At 37.3% G+C, this 20,542-nt stretch overlaps 1 protein-coding gene across 9 annotated transcripts in view; it reads left to right on the top strand.

Moving 5' to 3' along the window:
• The window catches only part of UBE2Q2 (ubiquitin conjugating enzyme E2 Q2), a 71,472-nt gene that overhangs the window by 28,299 nt on the left and 22,631 nt on the right, over window positions 1-20,542 (top strand). For 5 of the 9 annotated variants that reach the window (XM_087856744.1, XM_087856743.1, XM_045795101.2 and 2 more), the window contains 5 exons: window positions 185-310; window positions 1,207-1,291; window positions 2,837-2,897; window positions 3,660-3,750; window positions 9,771-9,829. In XM_087856744.1, the coding sequence (XP_087712870.1) occupies window positions 185-310; window positions 1,207-1,291; window positions 2,837-2,897; window positions 3,660-3,750; window positions 9,771-9,829 (422 nt within the window). The remainder of the gene's footprint in view (window positions 1-184; window positions 311-1,206; window positions 1,292-2,836; window positions 2,898-3,659; window positions 3,751-9,770; window positions 9,830-20,542) is intronic. The other 4 variants (XM_087856746.1, XM_087856745.1, XM_045795104.2 and 1 more) reach the window with 1 other exon arrangement.

Consider the following 20,542-nt stretch of genomic DNA (forward strand, 5'->3'; position numbering starts at 1 on the left):
AAATTAAAAGAAAAAATTAAAGAATGGCCAAAATCAGGAACATTGACAACACCAAATGCTGATGAGGATGTGAAACAATAGGAACCCATACTGGTTGCTCATGGAATGCAAAATGGTATGGCCACTTTTGAAGACAGTCTGGCAGATTCAGAAAACTGAACGTAATTTTTATCACATATTCCAGCAGTTGCAGTCTTTGGTATACCCAAATGAATTGAAGACTTATGTCCAGACAAACACTTGCATACAGATGTTTATAGCAACTTTATTCATAATTGCGAAAACTTGGAAGGAACCAGGATATCCTTCAGTAAGTGAATGGATAAACTGTGGTGTATCCTGACAATATGGAATATTATTCCCTGCTAAAAAAAGAAGTGAGCTATCAAACCATGAAAAGACATGGAGGAACTTTAAATCCATATTACTAAGTGAAAGAAGCCAGTCTGATGAAAAAGCTACACAACTGTATGTTTCCAACTACATGACTTTCTGGAAAGGGCAAAACTTATGGAGACAGCAAAAAGATCAGTGCTTGCTAGAGGTGGGGTGGAGGGAGAAAAATGTGGAGCACAGAGGGTTTTTAGGGCAATAAAAATACTCTGTTTGGTACTATAATGATGGATATGTGTCGTTACGCATTTTCCAAACCCATTTAGTGTACAGCATCAAAAACCTTAAGGTAATTTATGGATTTCACTGGTAATGATGTGTCAGTGTAGGGTTATCAGTTTAAAAAATGTACCTGCTGGTGAGGGATATTGAAAATGAGGGAGACTGTGTGTTGTGGGAGCAGTGATAGGTACAGAGATTTCCCATTTCTCTCAACTTTTCTGTGAACCTAAGAATGCTCTAAGAAATAAAATCCTAGAGAGAAAAAAATTAATAGTTTAAAAAATTAGTGAAGTTTGAAATAGGTTTATACTAAGTTCTAGGCCGTGGTAATCTAGACATGTTAGTTAGACATTTTTTTTCCCAGATGATAAGAAACAGTAAATGAGCCAGACTTGTCCCCCATTTTATATTTCTGTTGAAACTTCATAATCCTCAATTTAATTAAACTTCTTTGATTTTTTTTTTTTTTAATGTCGAGTTGTGATCTGTTTTTATAATCTCATTGTAAACTTTCATTTCAGGTTTATATACCTGAAATCTTCAGTTATTTGACTCTGTAGATCCTGGTAAACAGCAATTTTTATGTTGCAGGGTGCAGTATCTGGGTCTGTGCAAGCTTCAGATAGACTTATGAAAGAGCTCAGGGACATATACAGATCACAGAGTTATAAAGCAGGTAAGGACCTCTGGATATCTACTCTGTTGTCCTTATGCTGTTTTCAATTTTCAGATAGTTAACTTCAGTTCTTATAATGTAACGGGATAGGAACAGAAATGGTTATTAACTTTATTTTAGGGATGTGAAATGCAGATTTAATTAAGTTATTAACAGATGTGGAAGGTAAAATAGGATGAATTTACTTGTTCTTTGGGCTTTTGAAAATTGTTTTTATGGATACCTCAATTTTTTTGTCTTCTTACTGACAGGGATTAACTCATGATTTTTAGCTTCTGGGAAAAGTATGAGTAATATCTGCTTTGGAAAGTAAAGAAGATACATATATTATTGTATGAACAAAGAACTGTTGCTGAGTTGATTTTTATGATTTTTCCTTATTTTTTGAAAACAAAATGAATTTTTATTTTATATGTAGTTATGGTATCACTTTAAAAAGAGGTGGGTTTTTCAAATTCTTTTCATAGTTTGAATTTGGGTGTTCTTTATTACCCAATAAGACTTAAATATTGTGGAGCCTCTCTAATTGAAGTAAAATTCCCTTTTATTGTGTCAGAAATTCTAACTGTATTAAAATAAGGGAAAGAGCCAAATTTTAATATGTTTGAAAAGGTGGCTTTGTGATCCATTCAGTAATTCTCAGAGTGATCAAATCTAAATCATTAGAGCTTACTTAGAATAAAAAGCAAAAAAATCTCTGCTTTAGAGTGCAAGGTAAGCCAGACTTGATTCTGAGTTATTAAAATAAGTTTTGGCATCCTGTTTTTCTTATTAGAAGTCTAAAAGTTTATCTGTAGAAACCTAATCAAGTGCAGTTAATTACTTAAATATGGGTTTACTTTTAAATGTTAAATAATTACTTGCTTGTTATAGCATTGTTTGTAGTAGCAAAAAATGAAAAATGAATAATCAGATATAGGGTAGAATTGTCAAAGTTATGGTATATACATAAAATAAATTTCTATAGAGTTATTAAAAAGATTGACAGTAGAGTTCTTATATACTAAATTGGAAAGATGCCCTGGAAGGTTGAAGAAAGATGATAAAACTATGTAGAGGGATTCCATTTTTAAAGAAATATTTGCATGTGCATAAGAGTCTTAAAGTACATATGATTTTGCATAATTTTTCCCCTCCCACTCACAGTTTCTCAACTCATTAAAGAATCGTCTTCATTGATGTCTTTAATTATCTGTTAAGAGCCTAAGCTATTCAGCTCCAATGGCAAAATATTTATAATATAGCTTAGTTGTTCCATGTTTTAATAGCAAAATTTCTAGATTTTGATGGTTATTTAATGTGTTCATTTACACTGACGTAGTAGTTATAAGATCAAATAAAGAGTAACCTAGAGGTGCTGGGTGGCTCTGTTGGTTAACCATCGATGCTTGGATTTTGGCTCAGGTCATGATCTTAGGGTCATGAGATTGAGTCCCACATCAGGCTCCACGCCCAGCTTGGAATTTCCTCTCTCTCACTCTGCCCCTCCCTCAATGTCTCTCTTAAAAAAAAAAAAAGTAACCTACGTGTTCTACATCTTTACAGGGATTTATTCAGTGGAACTCATAAATGACAGTTTATATGACTGGCATGTTAAACTTCAGAAGTAAGTGACTTTTATATGTTAACCCAGTCTTTGTAATGTTAGACTATCACAACAGAAATTTTGTCCCCCTAATTTGTTACCTCGTATGCTGTGGTTTTACTTAGAACTTTAGACTGTGTTTCTATAGAAATAGTTCTGAGGTTGTTAAAACAAGCTGTTTCTTGGGCTTAAATAAGTCAAGTCAGAAAGAGGAAGAAGAAAAAGAAGGACCAGCTGTGGGATAAAGTGTTTCATTGAGTTAGTGAGATAATTGGGAACTATAGGAAAAAAGTGTATTTAATAACCTGATTGACCATGATAACCAGTTTATACTTGGAATGAGGAATTTGAGTAGGAGCTGAATATGTAGAATAGTTGTAGACAGATTTAGATTTTGTGAATGATTTTGCTTTTTCTGGTCTTGTCTGTGATAAATTTCTCTCCTTGAACCCCTTGGCTAGTGATACAATTTTAGAGAAGCAAATTAATTTTTTTTTGAGTTCTTGAGAAAATTTATGTACATATGACTTTCCTTTAGAATGACTGCTAACTTTGAATCCCCTTATGGGAATGGATTTAGAATAGTGTGACCTTTTTGTACATTTAATCCCAAGGAGTCTAGAGGCTATTGTGATTTATTTTTCCAGGGACCATAGAGCAATTTTATGTTTGAAACCTACCCAAGGGGCTCCGTTTTAGCTCTTGAACTGGTTCATTTTTGTGGTTAGTAAGAAAAATCTCTTGGTTTTTTATTTGAATTGTTTTTTGTTTTGTAATTCTTAGGGTTGATCCTGATAGTCCTTTGCACAGTGATCTTCAGATCTTAAAAGAAAAAGAAGGCATAGAATATATTTTGCTTAACTTCTCTTTTAAGGTAAGAAAATGTTAAGGGGTCTCCATATGCTTCTAATGGGAATGTATATTCTTATAATTGCTTTGAAAACAATTTGATATTACTTGGTAAAGTAGAAGGTAGTCATTCCCTGTGGTTCAGGAATTCTCCTCATAGTATATACCCCACAGGAAATGAGTACTTAGGTACACCAGGAAACCTATACAAGACTGTTGAGAGCGCTGTTGTTTATAATACCACTAAACAGAAAATAACCCAAGTGTCCATTCCAATAGAATGGAGAATTGTGGTATTCATATTAAAAGGAAAATGTACAAAGTGTGGGTAAATCTTAAACACAATGTTGAGCAAAAGAAACCAGACCCCAAAATATTTTTCGTACAATTTCATTTATATAGACTCAAAAATAGGTGAAACTAAACTATACTGTTTAGGGTGCACATCTCAGTGGAGGCAGTATCCCCACCAGTGGGGTGAAAACTGGTTGTTGGAGTGAAAAAAATCTTAGATATTATAATGGTCTGTGGCCCTTTAAGGGATCATATTACATAAACAGTTAACACAGTATATCTGTGTTGGGGGATAGATTGAAAAAAAATTCTAAAATATTTCTAAAAAGCTTTCTTAGTGGAGCAAAAATGAAAAGGCTGAGAAACACAGATTTATGGATTCAAACTTGGGTAATTTCTTTCAAGAAAAGTAAAGATGTGGTTACGATACAGTTGAGGATAGGGAGTACATCCAGGTGAGAGGGAGGGAGTTGTAAGCTGTGAAAGGGACATCTGGGGATTTCTTTGAAACTGGCTCTAATCTGATTCTTGACCAGGGTGCTGGTTACATGATGCATATTTTATAGTATATAATGGTGTACCTTTATATTTTATGTACTTTTCTGAATTTATGGGTTATATTTAATAGTTTTTTTAAATGTTAAGAATAAAGGTTGAAAAATGGCAATGGAATTTAGATAAAATGTAATGATTTAATGTGGAATATGGAAAATTTTAAATCTTTTGTTTCAAAAAAACTAGGAAGTGGTTCTAAGGAGTTAAATATTTGAATTATATGGAGCTTCTTTTTGCTGTGTTCTTTTAAATTGGGAAGAAAAAATTTATATAACAATTGTCTTACAGATATGTCTATTTTTTCCATTTCAGTTAGGTAGACTTCAGTGCATTTAGGGACTGTGGAAGGCTTGAGAACATGGAGGCATCTAAAATATAATCCCTGTTCTTCAAGAGCCTGCAGTCTTTCTAGGGGAGAAATCTGTGATGAATGCTATACTGCTTCGGAGACCATGATGAAGAGTCTGGGATCTTAACCTTTATACAATAAAGAGCCAGTAGAGGTTTTTAGGTAGGGGCATGATTGATCTGTTAGGCTTTTCATTATTATCTTTTTAAAAACAATTATGTCTTCAGCATCAGAATAGGGTTTGGATAAGATAGAGTAGATTTCTAAGAGACTAGTTGGGGCTTTGATTTAAATCTGGGCAAGGAGTAATGACGGATGATGGTGGTAGGCATAGGTGAGAGCAGATGGATATGAAGGGTTTTGAAGGAAGAAAGCAAAGGCATGAAAGAATACTTTATACTTAAAAAAGACTGATTTTCTGAAAGCTTTTTACTTAGCTTTTGTGTGTATTTTTGTTTGGGGATATAGCCTTATTTATGATAGAACTTTTTTCAAATAACCCAAATGTCAAATGTCTGTATTTTCTCTCAGTTTTGTTATTATAGAAACTTTTGTGGTTGTCAGGTGGGTTGTCTTCCTAGAGAGTGAGGCTGGTATATATTTACTGAAGTTGCTAATGTGACTGCATTTTTACTGATCCATATGATGAAAAACTAAACCAGGATAGTAGCTGGTTTTTTTTTTTTTGATATACAGAATGTTTTAACTTGAACAATCTTAACAATTTTATTAAATCACATGCCCATATGTCCAATACCAAGCTTAAGAAATAGAACCTTACACCTGAAACTGATGTAAATTGTGTCAGTTATACTAAAAAAAAAATTAGGGTCTATTTCTTTCTTTCTTTCTTTCTTTTTTTTTTTTTTTTCATCAGAACCTTTGAAAGCCCCCTGTGTGTCCCTTCCCTCTCACTTTCTTCTCAAGAGGTATCTTTAAGGGAGCATGAACTCTTGACCAGGAAACTGGAAGACTTGTGGCTGTACTTAATGTTTTCATGATATTTTCCTACTCTAGGTAGAACTTCAGGGAGGGGATGGTCTGGGAGGTAAATGGCTGAAATTCTGTTGCATTTGTCTTTCTGGACCATGACTCCTGATACCAGAAAGAAGGGCTGTTGCTAGGACTGGAGTATTTCTTAAGAGGGCTGGGAAGAATGTGATTGCTCTGAACTAAGTGATCTTGGCAAACTGAACTACCAAGTTAAATATCAGGATTCACAGAATTGGAGGATAGCAAGTATGACTCAGAAAGAATGATTTATAGGAAGGAGCATGAACAGTATTTACGGCATCAGATGTCCATGGTGACAACTTGAAAGTCATGAGTAATAAGAAAATAGAACTTGAGATACAACACAAGGTTGGGGATAGGGGCGGGAGGGAGTGGGGGGCCTATTAGATTCCTCAGCAGTTTGGCAATTGTTATGCTATGCTCTTATAAGGAAGTTGTGGTCTGGTTTTTCAAGCCGTATCTGAATTACTGAGCTGAATTCTGAGGTAGTACTTCAGGAAGGGTTTATTTAGACAAATTTGGGTTCATTTAGAAAATAGTGGCAAGGATTTGAAAGAGCTTACCATGTCCTAATGTAGCTGGTTAAATTGTAGATTTGGAGAGAAGAACATAGGGGTTCAATGAGAGCTTGTTCTCAACTATTTAAAGGGCTGTGTATGTGGACAGTTTCGTTTTTGTTTTTGATTAACACAAAGCATGACATTAAAACTAGTAAGTCAAACTTTAAAGAGGTGATTTTCAACTCAATATAAGGAAGTGATAACTATGTAGAGCCATTCAGTGAATTTTTCAAGAATAGAATGTTCCTTGTCATTAAAATTATCTTGAGAGGCCAAGATGTTGAATTGAAAACTTCATGATATCCTTGTAAACCTTGAGATTCTCAGTTTCTGAGTTAGTATACCAGGATAACTCAGATGTCTATTTTAACAGTCATCCTCATCTTCCCCACTATAACCCTTTAAGGAACTCTTATTTCTGTAAAATATTGGTTACTGAGTTTCATAGTGCAGTTTATGGAATCGAGTCCCTAGGTTTTGATGTGGAGGAGTTACTTTGAAGAATTACTTAACAATGAAGGTAGTTCTTCCTGTCATGTAATCAATTTAAAAAGGTTTATCATTTGGGATCACACAGTTAAAGATCTAAAGAGAAGGAGGTTAAGTGAAGTTGTATTTTACTAAGCTTTGCGTCTATGCCCTTCATTATACTGTTAAGTAGTTCGCCTTTTATCTACAGTTTATTTGGAAGTAGATTATAATAATTGTCATTAAGTTGGCATCTTATGTGGGTAGGTTCTCCCTTGCAGTAGAAATCTAAGATTATCTGTTTTAACCACTGGAAGTGTGCTTTTTATCTTCCTCTCCTATTAGGATAGAATTTCCATAGGTTATATGCTCCTTAGAATTTTACTTGAGGATGGGTGGAAGTAGGGAGTTAAAGTAAGTTACTGGAATTACGTTGCTTATTCTTCTAGTTATATTTTTGTGTTTGTTGGAAATAAGTGGATGAGACAAATATTTGTTTAGCTCCCTTACCCTCAAATTGGTTTAAGAGACAATAAGTTGTTTGTTTCCTTTTATTTGACCATACAAATTGAAGGTAATTTCTCTTAGACTTCCTGTCATGTCTTTATTAGAGGAGATACTCTTTTTCTGTACCCCACTGCTGTAGGAAAATGAGGGGCAGCCTTTTTGGCTTCCTAACCACCAAGAGACTGACCTCTAATGCTCTTGGCCACCTTGGCTACCACTGGTGCTTTAGTTCATAAAGAGAAAAAGCTCTTGTTCTTCTGGAAATCTGTTTCCAGGACTGAGAATTTGAAAAAGAGAATTGTACTTGGTAGCCTGAGAATTAGCTGAGGTTTCTTTTCTCTTCTCTTCATGTATTTTTATGTCTCTTCATGTATTTTTTAAAGTATGATGATCTTTGTCTTTTAATTAGAGCAATTAGTCTATTTGCATTGACATTTGGGTTTCAGTCTCCCATCTTCTAAGTGCTGTTTATTTGTCCTTGTTACTCCATGTTCCTTTTTCTCATTCTTTGGATTTTTTTTTTTAATTGCTCCAGTTTCTCACCTCTTTTAGCTTAGTACTTACTCTTAACTGTTCTCTTACTCTTCTTTACTGCCTGACAGTTACAGTGTATATCATTGTCAGAGTCTAATGTAAATTTAATATAAATTTTACCTTTTCCTCATCAATGCAAAGACTTAAAACATGGATTCCCTGCCAAATATGTGCTTTCATGCATTTTCTGTACTTAACCTAGAAGCTATACATCATTGTTCTATAATTAGTATTCATTCATAACTGCATATTTGCTCTTTTCATGGTCTTTATTCTCCATATTTCCGTCTAGGATCTTGTTTCTCCTGCCTGAAAAATATCCTTTATTTCCTTTAGCTTGGGTCTCCTGACAGGAAAATAACTTTTATTGTGAATTCATTTTTTGGAAAGTATTTGTATTGAGTATAGATTTTTAGGTTAGAAATTCCTTTCAGCAACTCAAAAACATACCATTCCCTCATTGGGGCTTCCATTGTTTCTGTTGAAAAACTCATAGTGCTTAAAATCTTGTGAAGTCTTTCAATTTTGGAAAATTCTCAGACATTCCAAATATTGCTTCGGTCCCATTCTGTCATGTCCTTCTAGAACTCTACATAGGATGAGCCTTTCCAGTACAGTCCTATATCTTGTTATTTTCTGCATTTTCTACCTTTTTCTCTCTCTTGGCTTCATTCTGGATGTTTTTTTGGCCTATTTTCCTCTATACTGAATTTCTCTTCCACTGAGTCTCTGCTTGTGGTTCAATTCATCTGTTAAGTTATTGATTTCAGTTATGGTATTTCTAAGTTTCAGAATTTCTGTATGGTTCATTTTTATAATTTTAGTTCTTTGCCAGGGTTTTCAGTCTTGTCTTTTCTTTCCTTGTACACAATCAGCATAGTTATTTTAAAAGCTATGTCTGATAACTCTATTTAATCTTGATCTCTTATGGTTTTTGTGTCATTTGTTTCTCATTTCCTGGACATGTTTAAGTCTTGTGTAACTGTCTAGTTTTAGTAGTAGACATTATAAATGAAAAATTAGCTAATTTGGAAGACTTGGATGGTATTCTTCTCCAGAGAGGGATTACATTTGCCCCTGTCTGGCTTGGGCAGTAACAGCCCAGGACCACTGAATCCAGTCGGGGATTTAGGTGATGTAAAACTAGACTTCATTCCTTGTCAGTTAGGGCAATTTGTCATTTGTCCTTCAGGGTCCCAACCTAAAGTGTGGGAGACTTGTCAAGGCCTCTCCTTGGTGGACCCCAGCTCCAATTTTTACCTCCCCAGCCCTGTGACTGTGAGTCTGAGTTCTACCGAGCTTCTTGACCTCTTATCTTCCTCTTCTGTAATTGAAAGAAAACTCAAGGTAGGGGGTGGGGGGTGGAGGGAGGAAAGGCTCTGCTCTCTGGGGTTCCTTTTTTCTTCCTGACCTTAGCTCTGTAATTGTTAAATTTTGTCCACCTCTTCTAGTTCTCAACCAGAGGATTGATCCAAGTTACCTAGTATATCATTATTGGAATGGTTCCTTTATATACTTTTATTGGAAGTGGAACCCCTTCATATTTTTCATAACTTTACCAAAACACTGTTCTGTTTGGCTGTGATTTTCATTTTTTTTCTTGCTGTGGTTTTTACTACATTTTATTTTTGGTACTATTTTTACTTTTATGACCCTCTTCAGATAATGAATGCACACATTCTTTATAGACTATTAAAATCTTTTAAATAATACAGTATTAAGGATTTTCTTAAAATTAATTAAACTTGCCCATTTGCATTTTAGGATAACTTTCCATTTGATCCTCCGTTTGTTCGAGTGGTGTTACCTGTTCTCTCAGGCGGGTAAGTTTAAGTAACTATTTTCTTTGATAGTGTGCATTCAGAATCATTTGGAGGGCTAGTTAAATGCTAGGTGGCCTAGAATGCTCAGCTTCACCCCAGGGTTGCTGATTCACTAGGTCTGGGATGTAGGGAAAAGCTGAAAATTTGCATTTCTACATTTCTAAGATGGTCTCACGTGAAGCTGATGCTGCTCATCTGGGAGCCATCGTTTGAGAACCATTGGTTGTAAACCATTATGTTGTTTATCAGTAAGAGTTTTTAATGTCCCCTATTTGTATACATTTCACCATGAAAAACCAAATGTTTTTCAAATATAAATGTGATTGATGGTTTAGAGAAAGTTAAGATATAAGAATGATTCTCGGGGCGCCTGGGTAGCACAGTCATTAAGCGTCTGACTTCGGCTCAGGGTGTGATCCTGGCGTTATGGGATCGAGCCCCACATCAGGCTCCTCCGCTGGGAGCCTGCTTCTTCCTCTCCCACTCCCCCTGCCTGTGTTCCCTCTCTCGCTGGCTGTCTCTCTGTCAAGTAAATAAATAAAATCTTAAAAAAAAAAAAAAAAGAATTATTCTCACAAGCCTATAATCCCTGGAATAATCACAGAAAATCTTATGGGCCTACGGATCTGGCCATCTAATTCCTTCTAAAGATTGTGGGTTCAGTTTGGTAGAATCAAATTTTCATGCATTTTTATTGAAGCTTGTATTGCTTTTTTGTGATTAGAAGTCATATAAAGGATGGTGAAAAGATCATAATTGGTACCTAGGTTAGTTATGAAATGTTCTCTAAATCCTTAAATTAGGAGTAATTATACTAATTAGAGAATTATGAAATGCTTAGTTGACTGATTCAACCTTGTGAGGTAATTCATATTATGATGGTGATTAGGATCTAAAAATCGGAGGGAGTTAAGATGGCGGAGGAGTAGGGGACCCCTTTTTCAGCCGGTCTCCTGAGTTGAGCTGGAAGGTACCAGACCAGCCTGAACATCCACGGAATCAGCCTGAGACGCAAGAAGATACATCTGGATCTCTACAAATGAACATCTCCAGCGCTGAGTATTGAGGTATGAAGCGGGGAGCCGTGAAACTGCGCACAGATATCGGAAGATAAACGGAATGGGGAGGGAGCTGCCGCGTTCAGCCCCGGAAAGCGGTAGCCACCTGCACAGGGGAGCGGGCGGACTCGCGGACCCGCACCCGCAAGAGAGCAGACTGAGACCGTGAGCCAGGGAACGTGCGCCACCAGACTGAAAAGGAGCTCTGGTGTGCTCACTGGATCCAGACTGAGACCGGGAGCTCCGGGAGCGCTCTGGGGCGGCTGGCGGCTGGCGGTGTTAGAAACACAAAACGACAGAGACGCGCTGGCCCTGGAAGTGAGGGCTGGGACGCCGGGTGTGGGGCGCACATCCCAGGACTCTGCACGGTTGAGCAGCACCAACAGAAACAGAGTTAAAGTGGCCAGAACATCAGTGGAGAACAGTCCATGATCCTCTGTTCTGAGACAGAGACTGAGATTCGGCTACTGCTGCTCTGACTCTCAGAAGAGGCACAGCAACCTCCAGGGAAAGCCGCCAGAGAGCAAAAGCCTGGAAACAATGGCTCACAGTGTGTCCACCCCCATCCCTCCTTGCAGGGGACATGGAGACTCTACCCAAACAGGGTTGCCTGAGTATTGGCGTGGCAGACACCTCCCCCAGAAGGCAGGCTGAAAAATCAAGAAGCCCACATCCCTAAGGTCCCTATAAAACAAGGGTGCATGGCCTAGGTCCTGGTCAATAATTTGGGCTCTGGACAACCCCGCAACCTCTCCTCATCAGAATGATGAGAAGGAGAAATCCCCCCCAGCAAAGAAAAGACAATGAGTCTGTGACGTCTGCCACAAAACTAATGGATATGGATATAACCAAATTATCAGAAATGGAATTCAGAGTAACAATGGTCAAGATGATGTGTAGACTTGAAAAAAGTATTAACGAAAATGTTAATGAGAATATAGAATCTCTAAGGATGGAAATGAGAGTGAATCTGGCAGAAATTAAAAATTCTATGAGTCAAATGCAGTCAAAACTAGATGCTCTGACAGCCAGGGTGAATGAGGCAGAAGAACGTATCAGCAAATTGGAGGATGGGTTACTAGAAGAAAAAGCTAAAATAGAATCTGGACTCAAAAAAATCCACACTAAAGAATGTAGGTTAAGGGAGATTACTGGCTCAATGAAACGTTCCAGTGTCAGAATCATCGGCATCCCCGAGGGGGTGGAGAAAAACAGAGGTCTAGAAGAGATATTTGAACAAATTGTGGCTGGAAACTTCCCTAATCTAGTGAGGGAAAAAAACATTTGTGTCCAAGAGGCAAAAAGGACCCCTCCCAAGCTCAACCACACAAAACTACACCACGTCACATCATAGTGCAATTCGCAAATATTAGATCCAAGGATACAGTATTGAAAGTGGCCACGGCAATGAAATTTCTCATGTGCCAAGACCAAGGTATCAGAATTACGTCAGACCTGTCTACACAGACCTGGAATGAGAGAAAGGGTTGGGGGGGGGGCATTTTTAAAGCTCTTTCAGAGAAAAACATGCAGCCAAGGATCCTTTATCCAGCAAGGCTGTCATTCAGAATTGATGGAGAGATAAAGACCTTCCACAATCGCCAGTCATTAACCAATTTCGTAACCACGAAACCAGCCCTACAGGAGATATTAAGGGGGTTTCTATAAAGGTAAAAGGCCCCAAGAGTGATACAGAACAGAAAGTCAAAATCGATAGAAACAAAGACTTTACAGGCAGCATGGCATCATTAAAAATCATATCTCTCAATAATCAGTCTCAAATTAAATGGCCTAAATGCTCCCATAAAACACCACAGGGTTGCAGATTGGATAAAAAGACATGACCCATCCATTTGCTGTCTACAAGAGACTCATTTTCAACCTAAAGATACATTCAGACTGAAAGTAAAGGGATGGAATACCATCTTTCACGCCAATGGACTTCAAAAGAAAGCTGGGGTAGCAATTCTCATAACAGATAGATTGGATTTTAAACTAAAGACTATAGTTAGAGACACAGAAGGGCACTATATTATTCTTACAGGATGTATTGAACAAGTGGATATGACAATTATAAATATATATGCCCCTAACAGGGGAGCAGCAAGATACACAAGCCAACTCTTAACCAGAATAAAGAGACATATAGATAAAAATACGTTAATAGTAGGGGACCTCAACACTCCACTATCAGAAATAGGCAGAACACCCATGCAAAACATCGACAAAGAAACAAGGGCTTTGAATGCCGTACTCGATGAGTTGGACCTCATAGGTATATATTAGAACACTACACACCAGAATCAAAGAATACTCATTCTATTCTAATGCCCATAGAACATTCTCAAGAATAGACCATGTTCTTGGACACAAAACAGGTCTCAACTGATACCAAAGACTGAAATTATTCCCTGCATATTCTCAGACCACAACGCTTTGAAATTGGAACTCAACCACAAGGAATAATTGGAAGAAACTCAAAAACTTGGAGACTAAGAACCATCCTGCTCAGGAATGACTCGATAAAGCAGGAAATCAAAAATCAATTTAAGCAATTTATGGATACCAATGAGAATGAAAACACAATGGTCCAAAACCTATGGGATACTGCAAAGGCAGTCCTAAGGGGGGAATACATAGCCATGCAAGCCTCACTCAAAAGAATAGAAAAATCTAAAATGCAGTTTTTATATTCTCACCTGAAGAAGCTGGAACAGCAACATAGGGACAGGCCTAATCCACACACAAGGAAGCAGTTGACCAAGATTAGAGCAGAAATCAATGAATTAGAAACCAGGAGTACAATAGAGCGGATCAACAGAACTAGAAGGTGGTTCTTTGAGAGAATCAATGAAATTGACAGACCACTGGCAAGACATATCCAAAAGAATAGAGAAAGGAATGAAATTAATAAAATTATGAATGAAAAAGGAGAGGTCACTACCAACAACAATGAAATAGGAAGGATTATTAGAAACTTTTATCAACACCTTTATGCCAATAACTTAAGCAATCTGGAAGAGATGGAGGCCTTCCTGGAAAGCCATAAACAACCAAGACTGAAACAGGAAGAAATTGATTTTTAAAACAGGCCAATTAATTATGAAGAGATTGAGTCAGTGATAAACAACCTTCCAAAAAACAAAACTCCAGGCCCGGACGGTTTTCCTGGGCAATTCTACCAAACATTCAAAGAAGAAATAATACCTATTCTCCTAAAGCTATTTCAAAAAATAGAAACAGAAGGAAAGCTACCAAACTCATTCTATGAGGCCAATATTACCTTGATCCCCAAACCAGGCAAAGACCCTATCAAAAAGGAGAATTACAGACCGATTTCCCTAATGAATATGGACGCCAAAATCCTCAACAAGATCCTGGCTAATAGAATCCAACAGTACATTAAAAGGATTATCCATCATGACCAAGTGGGATTCATCCCTGGGATGCAAGCGTGGTTCAACATTCGCAAATCTATCGGTGTCTTAGATTTTATGAACAAGAAAAAAGCCAAAAATCATATGATCCTCTCAATAGATGCAGAAAAAGCCTTTGGCAAAATACAGCATCCTTTCCTGATTAAAACCCTTCAGAGTGTAGGAATAGAGGGTACATTCCTCAATCTCATAAAAACCATCTATGAAAAGCCTACAGCAAATATCATTCTCAATGGGGAAAAGCTGGAAGCCTCTCCCTTAAGATCAGGAACACAACAAGGATGCCCACTCTCGCCATTATTCTTCAACATAGTACTAGAAGTCCTTGCAACAGCAATCAGACAACAGAAAGGGATAAAAGGTATCCAAATCGGCAATGAAGTCGTCAAAGTGTCTCTCCTCACAGATGACATGATACTCTATATGGAAAACCCAAAAGAATCCACTCCCAAACTATTAGAAGTTATAGAGCAATTCAGTAATGTGGCGGGATACAAAATCGATTCTCAGAAATCAGTTGCATTTCTATATATGAATAATGAGACTGAAGAAAGAGAAATTAGGGAATCCATCCCATTTACAATAGCACCAAAAATCATACGTTACCTTGGAATTAACTTAACCAGAGACGTAAAGGACCTATATTCTAGAAACTATAAATCACTCTTGAAAGACATTGAGGAAGACACAAAAAGATGTAAAATTATTCCATGCTCATGGATCGGAGGAATTAACATAGTTAAAATGTCCATGCTACCCAGAGCAATCTACACTTTCAGTGCTATCCCAATCAAAATACCAAGGACATTTTTCAAAGAACTGGAACAAATAGTCCTTAAATTTGTATGGAACCAGAAAAGGCCCCGAATCTCCAAGGAACTGTTGAAAAGGAAAAACAAAGCTGGGGGCATCACAATGCCGGATATCGAGCTGTGCTACAAAGCTGTGATCACAAAGACAGCATGGTACTGGCACAAAAACAGACACATAGACCAATGGAACAGAATAGAGAACCCAGAAATGGACCCTCATCTCTTTGGGCAACTTATCTTTGATTAATCAGGAGAAAACATCCAGTGGAAAAAAGACAGTCTCTTCAATAAATGGTGCTGGGAAAATTGGACAGCTACATGCAAAAGAATGAAACTTGAACACTCTATCACATCATAGCAAAGATAAACTCCAAATGGACGAGAGACCTCGATGTGAGACAGGAATCCATCAAAATCCTAGAGGAGAACATAGGCAGCAACCTCTACGACATTGGCCAAAGCAACCTTTTTCATGACACATCTCCAAAGACAAGAGAAACAAAAGATAAAATGAACTTGTGGGACTTCATCAAGATAAAAAGCTTCTGCACAGCCAAGGAAACAGTCAAAAAAACTAAGAGGCAGCCCACGGAATGGGAGAATATATTTGCAAATGATGCTTGAGTTAAAAGACTGGTATCCAAGATCTAAAAATAACTTCTCAAACTCAGTATGCGAGAAACAAATAAATCTTGAAATGGGCAGAAAATGTGAACAGACACCTTTTCAATGATGACATACAAATGTCTAACAGACATATGAAAAAATGTTCAAAATCGTTAGCCATCAGGGAAATTCAAATCAAAACCACACTAAGATACCACCTTACGCCAGTTAGAATGGCAAAAATTGACAAGGCAAGAAACAATTGCTGGAGAGGATGTGGACAAAGGGGATCCCTCCTACATTGTTGGTGGGAATGCAAGTTGGTACAGCCACTCTGGAAAACAGTGTGGAGGTCCCTTAAAAAGTTAAAATTTGAGCTACCCTATGACCCAGCCATTGCACTACTGGGTATTTACCCCAAAGATACAGACGTAGTGAAGAGAAGGGCCATTTGCACCCCAGTGTTCATAGCAGCATTGTCCACAATAGCTAAATCGTGGAAGGAGCCGTGATGCCCTTCAACAGATGACTGGATTAAGAAGTTGTGGTCCATATATACAATGGAATATTACTCAGCTATCAGAAAGAACGAGTTCTCAACATTTGCTGCAACATATACAGCATTGGAGGAGATAATGCTCAGTGAAATAAGTCAAGCAGAGAAAGACAATTATCATGTGGTTTCTCTCATCTATGGAACATAAGAACTAGGAAGATCGGTAGGGGAAGAAAGGGATAAACAAAGGCAGGGTAATCAGAAGGGCGAATGAAGCATGAGAGACTATGGACTCTGAGAAACAATCTGAGGGCTTCAGAGGGGAGGGGGGTGGGGGAATGGGATAGACTGGTGATGGGTAGTAAGGAGGGCACGTATTGCATGGTGCAGTGGGAGTTATACACAACTAATGAATCATCGAACTTTACCTCAGAAACCAGGGATGTACTGTATGGTGACTAACAAAATATAAAAAAACATTAAAAAAAATAAGATCTAAAAATCTCTCGTCCTTTGATTATTGCTATTGTTGATATAGTTTCATTTAGATAAAAACATATGGATGGCTATAAATGATTAAAGAAAAGATTTGGAAAAATTTTGTTCAGGATAAATGTATAAAAATATTCTTAGATTGTTTTGAAATTGATCCAGCCTTGAGCAGCATAGGTTTTTCACATTTTCTTGTGAGAAATCCTAAGAATTTAAGATTTATGATGTTAAGTAGTTTACCACCTAGTTGTGAAGACAAACATATGAAGTTGAATAATGCCATTTTTAGTTTAAAAATATGTTATATAGTTTCTCTTCATTGCTTCTTCTTGCTACAGTGGTGTTATTTATTATCCCATTATACAAATGAATGATTTGAATAATAAGTCAGCTTTCTACTTATCCAAATAAACTTAATAAAGTGTTTTTTCCATTATACCAAAGGCCAGCAATCTGAAAGGAGATTAAAAGTTAAAAAAAAATTAATTAAAAAAATAAAACATTAAAAGTATTAAGTACTTCATTGATTGGCAAATGTGTAGTGTGGACTTGAGTTCTTTGAAGTTAAAGGAAAAGGGAGTTGCTTCTAGTAGTCGTGATCTGGGAAGACTGTCAAGTAGGTGGGATCTCAAGGGGCATTGAAGTATGAGTGAGTTTGGCCTCCTGGTGGAGATTGAAGGGAAATTATCTACATAGCTGAAAAGTCAATATGTTCACATATCTCGGAAAGAGCACGTGTTCATAGCATACCAGATGAGTTTGAGCTACAACACAAGGTAGGTAGAATTCATATGGAAAAGTTGTATGAAATTGTGCTGACAAAATATCTTGTCATTATGGTGATAGGGCTTTTTGGTTTTTTGTTTTCATTTTCTTTTTTCCTGGTAAGCAAACTATTACCCGTGGATATTGAATTTATCTCTTATTAGCTGGTTCAGGAAGGAAAAAGAATGTTTTAGAAAGAAATATGGAAACAGTGGAAGACGACAGATTGTATTCATAAAGCCTAGAAGAAGTTAAGAGCTGCTGGCCCTGTCTTGGGGCACCTGAGTGGCTCATTTGGTTGAGCGTCAGACTCTTGAATTCAGCTCAGGTCATGATCTCAGGGTCATAAGATCAAGCCCTGCATTGGGCTCTGTCTGCCCTCAGCTCAGAGTCTGCTTCTCCTCTCCCTCTCCCTCTTCCCCTCCCCCTGTTCACACAGGCTATTTCTCTCTCTCTCTTTCTCTCTCTCAAATAAATCTTAAAAAAAAAAAAAAAGAGTTGAGGGCCTTGTCTTAGAGTGAAGTGAGGACAACCTAAATTGGTACAGCAGGAATGGAAAGATGAATGGAAGGTGAACGCTAAAGTGAAGCAGAATCACAGTGACTTGGTCTTCATAGTCAACTGTTAAAGTGATGGAGAGGATTTATTGGCTGACTTGGGAAGTACTAAAAAATGTGAAGGACTGATAAAACGCAGAGTTTTGCAGTCTAAGACTCAGGCTAGAGCTTAAGCAGCCACTGTACTCCTGACCAAGTATCCCAGATTATTGGGCAGTTTTTGTCCCGTATATTTTATATCCTCCATCTTCTAGCTGTTATTCCTCTGTTCCTTATCATAGCCAAACTTTTTTTTTAATAACTTTCATTTTGATACAGTTCACATACGCTGAAACTCACCCTTTGAAAGGGTACAATTCAGTGGGGGTTTTTTCATACATTCATAGAGTTGTGTAACCAACGCCACTATCTAATTCCAGAACATTTTCATAATTCCCCAGAAGAAACCCTGTACCCATTAGCAGTCATTCCTCATTCCCCCTTTAGCTCCCCACCCCACTGGCAACCACTAATCTCCTTTCTGTCTCTAAGGATTTTCCTGTTTTTGTACATTTCATATAAGTGGAACCATATAAAATATGGCCTTCTATGGCTGGCTTCTTTCACTTAGCAAAATGTTTTTAAAGTTCATCTATATTGTCACATGTATTAATACTTAATTCCATTTTATGGATGAATGTTCCGTTGTTTGGCTATACCACATTTTATTCGTGGACATTTGTTGTTTCTGCCTTTGACTATCATGAATAATGCTGCTATGAACATTCACATACATTTTTTTATCTGTATGTATATTTTCATTTGTCTTTCATATTACCTGTGTGGACTTACTAGGTCCTCTGGTAACTGTTAAACTTTTCGATGAAATGCCTCTTTTCCAAAGTGGCTGCCCCATTTATACTCCCACAGCAATGTTTATATAATCACACCCTTCACTTCCTATTCACTTTTCAGCCGCTGTCATCTGGCATTAGCGGTTAATATCCCTCCCCTCCCAAACCACTGTTGCCAACAGGGACTTCCATGTTGTTAAATCCAGGGGACCTTTTTCAGGCTTTACTATAGTTGATTATCTGATTTCTCAGCAACATCGAAACATTTTTCTCTTGGCTGCTGGCTGCCTCTTCTCAGTCTCTAGCTGGCAACTCCTTGTTCACCTAACTTCTACACGTCGGAGTTCTTCAGAGTTTGGTACTGGGTCCTTTCTCTTTTCTCTTTTCCTTCCGTTCCTGTGGCCCTTTTTTAATTGAGATTTTTGAGAAAATTGTATGTTCACATGCAGCTATAAGAAATAACAAAGATTCCTTATACACTTTGCCAGTGTAACATTTCACAAAACTATAGTGTAATATCACAATGAGAGTGTGATACAATCCACAGAACTTAGATTTTCCCAGTTTTTCTTATAACTCATTTGTGTGTATGTGCATATTAAGTTGTGCATAACTTGATCTCCTATGTAGGTTTGTGTATCCACCACCACAGCGAAGATATTGAAGTTCCAAATACACAAGAATCCTTCTTATCTTTTCAAACCACACCCATCTCCCTCCTGTACACCCACTTCCACTAACTCCTGGCAACCACTGTCCTCCTTTTTAAATATTTTGTCATTTCAAAAAGCATAGTTACATAAATGGAATCCCACATTTTGGGATTGTAACTTTTAGGAATTAGTTTTTTTTACACAACCTGATTCCCTGGAGATTCATCTACATATATGACTACTTCATTTTTATTGCTGAGAAATATTCCATGGTGTACCATGTACTACAGTTTAACCAGCCACTTCTTGAAGGAATTCTAGCCTGATTTTAGTGTTTGCTTATTACAAATAAAGCTGCTGTAAGTGCTTGTGTACACATTTTTGTATGAATGTGTTTTGCTTTCTCTGGGATACTTGGCCAGGAGTACAGTGGCTGGGTCATATAGTTATTATAGCATATTGAATTTTTAAAGAAATTGTTAAACTGTTTTCCATAGTGGCCTTACCTGTTCCTGCCTGGAATGTGTAAGTGATCTCTGTGTGTAAGTGATTCTCCACATCCGATATTTGGTTTGGCCACTTGTTTTTATTTTAGCCATTCTGATAGGTAGTGATACCTCATTATGGGTTGTTTTTTTAAAAAATATCTTTATTAGGATATCTAGAATCAACTTTTTAAAAAATTAACATATAATGTATTATTTCTTTCAGGGGTACAGGTCTGTGATTCATCAGTCTTACACAACACACAACGCTCACCACACAACACATACCCTCCCCAGTGTCCATCACACACCCACCCCATACCCTCACTGCTCCGCCCCTGCAAACCTTAGTTTGTTTCCTGAGATTAAGAATCTCTTACGGTTTGTCTCCCTCTCTGTTTCTTCTTGTTTCATTTTTTCCTCTCTTCCCTAATGATCGTCTGCCTCGTTTCTCAAATTCCACAGATCATAATTTTCTTTCTCTGATTGACTTATTTTGCTTAGTATAATACCCTCTAG

This window comes from Ursus americanus, chromosome 28 (assembly GCF_024610735.1).
Source record: "Ursus americanus isolate L20-20 chromosome 28, mUrsAme1.1.p, whole genome shotgun sequence".
Lineage (NCBI taxonomy): Eukaryota > Metazoa > Chordata > Mammalia > Carnivora > Ursidae > Ursus > Ursus americanus.